The sequence below is a fragment of the Portunus trituberculatus genome, chromosome 40 (genome assembly GCF_017591435.1).
Source record: "Portunus trituberculatus isolate SZX2019 chromosome 40, ASM1759143v1, whole genome shotgun sequence".
Classification (NCBI taxonomy): domain Eukaryota; kingdom Metazoa; phylum Arthropoda; class Malacostraca; order Decapoda; family Portunidae; genus Portunus; species Portunus trituberculatus.
Window position 1 is genome coordinate 24024472 of NC_059294.1, and position 7500 is coordinate 24031971.

At 39.0% G+C, this 7500-nt stretch overlaps 2 protein-coding genes and 1 long non-coding RNA gene across 3 annotated transcripts in view; 2 read left to right on the top strand and 1 right to left on the bottom strand.

The window, feature by feature from the left end:
• The window catches only part of LOC123516030, a 6175-nt gene extending 3922 nt beyond the window's left edge, over positions 1-2253 (top strand). Inside the window, exon 3 of the mRNA XM_045275029.1 lies at positions 2017-2253. Within this exon, the coding sequence (XP_045130964.1) occupies positions 2017-2070 (54 nt within the window). The 3' untranslated portion in view covers positions 2071-2253. The remainder of the gene's footprint in view (positions 1-2016) is intronic.
• A 2614-nt stretch (positions 2254-4867) lies between these two features.
• LOC123516029 (low density lipoprotein receptor adapter protein 1-like) overlaps positions 4868-7500 on the top strand; it is a 23188-nt gene continuing 20555 nt past the window's right edge. Inside the window, exon 1 of the mRNA XM_045275028.1 lies at positions 4868-5001. The gene's annotated coding sequence lies outside the window, so the exon portion shown is untranslated. The remainder of the gene's footprint in view (positions 5002-7500) is intronic.
• Positions 6074-7500, bottom strand: part of LOC123516032 — a 45342-nt gene continuing 43915 nt past the window's right edge. Inside the window, exon 3 of the long non-coding RNA XR_006678064.1 lies at positions 6074-6378. This is a non-coding gene — a long non-coding RNA (uncharacterized LOC123516032). The remainder of the gene's footprint in view (positions 6379-7500) is intronic.

Here is a 7500-nt window from a genome sequence, read left to right on the forward strand (position 1 = left end):
TAGTTAAAAAAAAAAAATGGAAAAAAAAAAATTATTTGATTAATATAAACCCCTCTTTTCATTTTATAAACCTGGCACAAAAACATATTCTTGTATGCCTCACTACCTTATCAACCAACAGTTCAGAAATATTTCATTTATTATGAAGAAAACCATGTCTTTTGTTTAATAGTCATTCCTCAAAAAGCAAGCACACATTACATATTGTGACCTTTCATTCCATTAAACAGAAATTGCCTGCATCCTTGTTCAACCAAAAGCTAATCTAAATTTAATGAAAACAAGAATTTCAAAACTGGTGCACAACACCAACCTTCTGTCACTTTTCAGCATTTTTCTTTTTTTTTTTTAAATCAGGCAATATCTTAACTTATTAATTGCCTGAATGTAAGTAACCTAACAAGACTTGTAAACTAATCACTTAAAATTACTTCCCTATATGAAGGTCAGTAGCATTGATTCTTTTTCAAAATACAATACTGATGAAGTACCTTTATACTGGTCAAAGAAATAAATAGACTACATTAGAAAACATATCCATATCCAATACATTTTTATCACACCTTAGCTTAGCTATATTGGTAAAAGGCTCTGCTGTTATAACAGAGAAAAGAATCAGTAGCATTGCAACTTTGGATGAAGAAAATGTATTGTTTCAAGCTTATCCTTAATTCTTGTTTCATTTAAAGTTGTTCTTTGTATATTCAACCCATATTATCCACATGGTTAGGTTCACCTCATTAACAAAAAATTATTGCCTACAGGGATGGCAAGCAAATTGTGTGAGTACGAACCAAACACAATACATCCAAGTACAATTGCATCAAAAGGAGAATGTAATGAGAAAGACTATGCCGATCCACTTGACCGATCCACTTATATATATATATATATATATATATATATATATATATATATATATATATATATATATATATATATATATATATATATATATATTACAGGCAACCCCCAATTAATGAAATTTGGCTACAACGATCGTTTCCTTTTACTACCATCTGCTCGTGTGATGAACACCAAACTCACTTTAAAGAAATTTTATCCAAGTAATGTTTTTCAAACTTGAAAGCCCCACCGTATCACACAAGCCGACAGGCTTTTGAATACACCAGCGCCTCTTGTGGACAAAATGCGCACCACTCACTCCCCTACCCTTCCCCGCTCTTAGTTCAAAATAATAAGTGTCCAGCAGCAGCTCGTCTTCCCTCGCTCAACATGCCACCAAAATGCCCTGCAATGTCACCTAATGTTGCTAAGAAGATCAGGAAGTCTCTTACTCAAAGTGAAGCTGGATATTATTCACAGACACAAGAGAGGCAAGAAAACTAATAGCATTGCTCACCACCATGGCTTGACTCCATCTACTGTCTCTACTATTTTCAATCAGCAGACTCTATTAAGAAGGCTGGTGAGACCGTATCTTCCTTGCAAGCTAAAAGAACCACTCGAACTCGTGACTCTGCAATGGATAAAATGGAAAGCCTTGTGGAAATGTGGTACATAAGTTTTGTATGCGGTACAATGATGCGCCCTTTGTTTACATTCCACAGGTTGCCAGCTAGTGTCTTTCCTGCTCCACTCTCCCTCCCTTCATAAATTTAAGATCATCAACACTATAAAGTTACTTACATAAATAAATTAGTGTTCATTATAATGACTTCGTCTTAAATTAAACTGCTTAAATGTTTAACTTCATAATTTTCACTTTCATTAAACCTTTTACTGTACTATGATGCACTCTCGTTTTGTTTACTCTCAATGGAAGTTCAAGTCAGGGTTCAAACTTGTTATAATTGGTTCACGTAATGAAAATTCGTGCAACGAACATTTTTTTAGGAACGTAACCCGTTCGTTAAGCAGGGGTTGCCTGTGTGTGTGTGTGTGTGTGTGTGTGTGTGTGTGTGTGTGTGTGTGTGTGTGTGTGTGTGTGTATATATATATATATATTGTGTGTGTGTGTGTGTATATTTGTAACTAAATATTGCTATTTTTCAGCTGGTACAGTCTGGCATGGTTGACTTTGGACTGGCCCCCGAGATGGGCAAGTAATGCTGCTGCTGCTGCTCTCATGTACATATAGTAACATGGATGTCAGCTGACACAGAGAGTATGTGCGCCTCGTGGAAGTGGGCTCTGTTGTTAAAATGTATCTTTTGTAAATAACAAAAACTGGTATACTAATTTATTTCATTCCAAGCTTTTCTTTTAAAAGAAATTAAAAGTACTTTCAAATAGAGATTTTTCTTCTTCATTTATCAATGACAAAATTGTACAGGAACATACTAGTGCACCAGAGATAGTAAGAGTTTTTATTGAAGATAGGTATGTAATCCAGTCGTTACTGGTTTTGACAATTATTATATACTCGTCATACTACCTTTCATTATTTATTGATTATTAATAAAGTATTCACTACCTTTCATTATTTATTGATAATAAAGTATTCAACAGTTAAAAAAAAGTCCAGTGTGTATTTAACTGTTTATAATAGAAATCTGTATGGTCTTCAAGGTACATACTTTTAAGGCGGGTTCACACGTATAAATATGCGGCTGGAAATGCTAACTGCTAAAAGTACCGACAGAGTCCTGCTCCTGGAACATGTTCACACATAGCGGCTGGGAAATATCTGCTGGTTGGCCTACAAGTCTTAAATGAAGAGTGTTCATCTTAACAAAAGACTGCACAATTGCGATCAAATTAAATAATCACAAGTATTCAATCCTCACCTCCAACAAAACCCTGCAGAGGGAAACAGTCATTGGAAAGTGGCAGCAGGGTATTTTTGCTGTAATACTGATATTTCCCCAGACATGCTATTTGTCCCTCACTAACTCCAACTCCTTTCTGCCTCTGCACACCCACATGTTCAAACCTTTCATGACATCACAATGTGAACAAAACTGCTAGCAGTTGGACAAGACCAACAAGTCAGTCTTGTTTCGTGGCTGGTTTCTCTACCCACTAGTCACTGGATTCCAGCCGAGAACTCTAGCGACCAGCAATTCCAGCCGCATATTGACGTGTGTGAACCCGCCTTTAGTATAACAAAATACTTCTTATGTAAAAACTCAAGAAATAATCAATATAGGTAAATCCCACGTTTCACATTCGTATTAATATAAAAAGTTACAAATCACAATAATAAATGACATCTGGTGCTATGGATAGAATAAAATCCAAATTACACAACCTGTCTTCAATGTTTATCCACAGGTGCAGGTGCAATGTTCACCAATGATTCACAAATGTCTTTTTTCAAGTATGGACTGTATTTGCTGCTGGTAATCACATGTAGTCTTCAGAGAAGAGATTTGAGTACCCATTAATGAATGGTGTGAACACTCATGTGAGGTTTCCATCACTGATAAACAACTCACGGATATGAACACTATTACGTGTACTTTTGTTTAAAAAGGTACTGGGTGGACTGACTGAAATTAATAATTCATTCCTGATATTTTAATGAAAATGTTACAATTGGGCCCTCTTATGCTGATGCAGGGTTAAGTACCTCTGCTCACAAGTTAATAGTAGTCCCACGTCAAATTTCAGGTTATTCCCGACTAGTGCTTACACCTTCACAGACATGCATGTCAAAGGAGTTGTCATCTCTTACAAGAAATTTGAGGTAATGTCTACTACAGGATTGAGAAATATTACTAATAAGTATTTTGAGGATGGTGAGATCAATTTATTCTCACCATTAATGAAGAAAACGATAATTCTTGCTTTTGATAGATAAATGGTCCTTATAAATTCTAACTTTCTGGCTGACTGATCATAGATCTCCATCAATATTCCTGTTCCCATTCAATTATTCTTATAAATCCTCTCCACATGTCTACTGTACACCACTGCGATCTCTCTTATCTCAACCCATCACAAATACATTCAAGTTCCATCTCAATTTCTCATTAAAACTGATTCCACTGTGTCTATGTTATTCAAAGAAGCACAAATATTGATCTAACCAATCAAGTGTCATGGTAATTTTAACCAAAATGTACAAACCTTCACAATCAAAGTTCCATATCCATAAAATTGCATGCTCTTTCATTATGAAGGAACAGTTCTATATTACTGAGGACATTGAGGCCATGCCTGCTTCACCTTCCACACTGATTATATCTCAGATAACAAAATCATTCTGCATACTTAAGATATTCTGGCAAGTTCAATCTAATCATGATTTATACTCATCCAAATAGCAAATTATTCAACATTTATATACATGGGGAGGGTCCCACTCTTGCTGTTCTTAAACATGATACAATTAAACCTTTTCATCTTAACTCCTCTCTCTGACTGTCTTCAGCTTTTCTTTTTGCTGATATATTGCATCTCTTGGTATCTTCTGGTATTTTCATGGCAATTGAATCTTATTCTCATCTTGCTGATTTAACTTCATTTTTAGAGGGGATTAGGGATGAAAGATGGCAGCTAGAAAGGGATGGTAAATTTCTATGGACTATTTATTTATTTATTTTCATTTACGAAGCAGAATGATTTTTGTCCTCATTATATGCAATAGTAGTAGTACCAGTAGTAGTAGTAATAGTAGTAGCGGTGGTGGTGGTGGCAGCAGAGTGGCAGTAATAATAATACCACTAGTGAACGGATGACGGAAAGTTAATCCTCCTGAGCGTTAAATAAAAGCTACTTTAGTGGTGCAGGCGACTCATCAATATAATGTGTTGACGCCAGCAAATCTCCACAGGGCGACAGGAGCAGGTCAAGACCATCCACACTTTTTCAGCCTGCTTTAGTCACTCACACCTTCATTTTCACTTTATCAGACACGTAACACTTGGATGGACGTAACCTTCTCGGGGGGTAACGAAGTCTTTGCAGGCTGATACGCTGTGGGGCTCTGATAAGATAACATATCCCTTCCATCTTGTAGAATGCCAGTAGCTGTTTGTCGTCCCCACAGAAGTTCCCCTGACTTGTTCCTTGGACGGAGCTGCTGCCTTGCCGGTACAGTATTTCCTTTTCTCTTCACTTGCTTTAGTCGTCTGCCGTTCCTTGAATAGTCAAAATATGGGACTACAGGCTAGCGTTTGGGTGCCATACTACTCGCGATTAGATTCAGTTCTCATGGTGTTGTGGACGGCTGTCTTCTGCCTCTCACTTGGGAAGGGCAATGCAGGTAGTAGTATTATGTTCCTCTGTTGTTCACCAGTCGCTGAGAAATACTACAACGCTCGAAGTGTGAAGCACAGATCCGGTAACTAAAATTAAATGCATCAATAAGTGTGTGTGTGTGTGATCTAGTCAGAGGAAAGGAAAGGGTCTTGATTGTAAGTCCAGCCGAATTCATAAGAATGAGAGAAAAAAAAAACAATAGTACATGTAGTGTTTGCTCCCTTGGTGCCGGTATGCTGCCCGGCACGCCCCATCTGTATGCTTGGGGCATCGTCATTCGTCAAGGGCGCACAAACAAAGCAAACTCAGGAATTTGCTTGGAAAGAAAACAAGAGTTCGCTGCATTTGTCTCGAGGTGGCATTTGATAGTTGCTGAAACAGGATATCAACTGCTGACGCACATACATACTCGTACATATCCCTTGCTGCTAGTCTCTGTTCTGTTGTGATGAATCCTTGAATGGTTGCATTCATAGAGGAACACTTATGAGCTACACCGAGGTAATACATGGCACAATGAAAGAACACAGTCACAATAAAATTCGCCTATCCATTGTAAAGGCAGATAACATTGCGCCGAAGCCGGAGAAAGGCGCACCAGCGTCTATTATACTCTGAGGCAAGCGTTTGTGCAGACGCCACAATTTCCTCTTTTCATTCATAAATCTCGAACAATCTCGCTCACACAGATAGACACGCAGCAGGAGGTGACGGACGCTCCTCACAACAAGTCTTGACAAATAACTCAACACTGTCTACATCACTCTCTCGCATCTCACTACATCGCATTCCCCACTTCCTACTTCCCTTCTGCTAATCTCTCCTGAACCTACCTACCTACGTACATACACCCAAGTAAACATGTATTGTTTAACCCCCACACTTCAAGGACCTGATAAGAATACAGATAATGGATTCCACGGAGTGATGCTTCTGATGGCTAAGATTAGGTAACAAAGCCCAGACACCGCCAAGTCCTGCCTCTACCTCTCGTCCACATCAGGGTTCCCATTAGAAAACCGTCCCCATACCCAGCCCACCCAAAAAAAAAAAAAAAAAAAAAAAAATCTTCAAGAGTGGAATTTCCTTGGATTTACACCAATGGATTGCACAACACCGTCTCTCCTCGGCTTACCTTATCATGCTCCGATGAACTTGGGGGAGTAATCTCTTCATTTTAAAGCCTGCCGTGCCTCTGTTTGCCGTACACTGCGAAAAGGAGAAATACACATAGTGAGTACATGAATATTGATGCTCCCACTCTTTTATTATCTAACTATACCTTAGTGACTCGTATAAAACTCACGGCACGTTCACTGAGCAGCAGCGATATGCAAGCCACTTCAGAACTAAACCTAACTTAACAATGAGGAATAGCGAAGTGAAAACAAGCTGAAAACTAACCTAACAATCAAGAAAAGCGAAGTGAAAACCAGCTCAAACTAACTTAACCTAACCTAACAATGAAAAATCGTCCAGTCAAAACCATCTGAAACCTAACGTTACAATGATGAACCACTAACCAGCAACCTTATGCATCGAAAACAATTACAGGGATATGACAGCACCAACACACTTCAGCAATACGTGAACTAAACAAGCATACGTTGAGGGAAGGATTGGAGACGCTGGGTAGACTTGATACTGAGTGAGGCAGGGAGAAAAGTGGAGGATAGCTAGATTATATGAGTGGGCAAGAGAAAAACTGCGATGCTCTAGCTACGTAGCGGTGAGAGGGTGCTAAAGGAAGGAGTGAGGGAGAGAGAAGGGCGGTGGAAGCTGGGTCACGCTGAAGGATAGAGGAAGGAATAGGAGTGAAAAAAAAAAAAAGACCCGTAAGGTAGGTCATGCACAGAGGGTCATAAAGAGGAGTGAGAATGGAAGGGCGGGGGAGGAGGAGGGGGCAGAAACAAGCTAGGTCACTGATGATGTAGGACACAAACTAGCTATCATTATTGCATCACTTGTTTCTCTCTCTCTCTCTCTCTCTCTCTCTCTCTCTCTCTCTCTCTCTCTCTCTCTCTCTCATCATTAACCTACTTAGATCAGCGATGCAACAACTATAATAGAAAAAATTGTCTGTTTCTTCATCCCCATCACGGTCAACCTAACCTACTCAGCACCGGGAGGCAAGTAGCTACGTAGAAATCAGCACGTCCACTCTCTCTCTCTCTCTCTCTCTCTCTCTCTCTCTCTCTCTCTCTCTCTCTCTCTCTCGGATTTGTATTGCGTGCAGCGGTTAATGTCAAGTCACACTACTGCTGCTGCTGCTGGTCATTCACACTCGTTGATACCCAAACATGTTTACTTTCACTTCACAGCGTGGAGGAA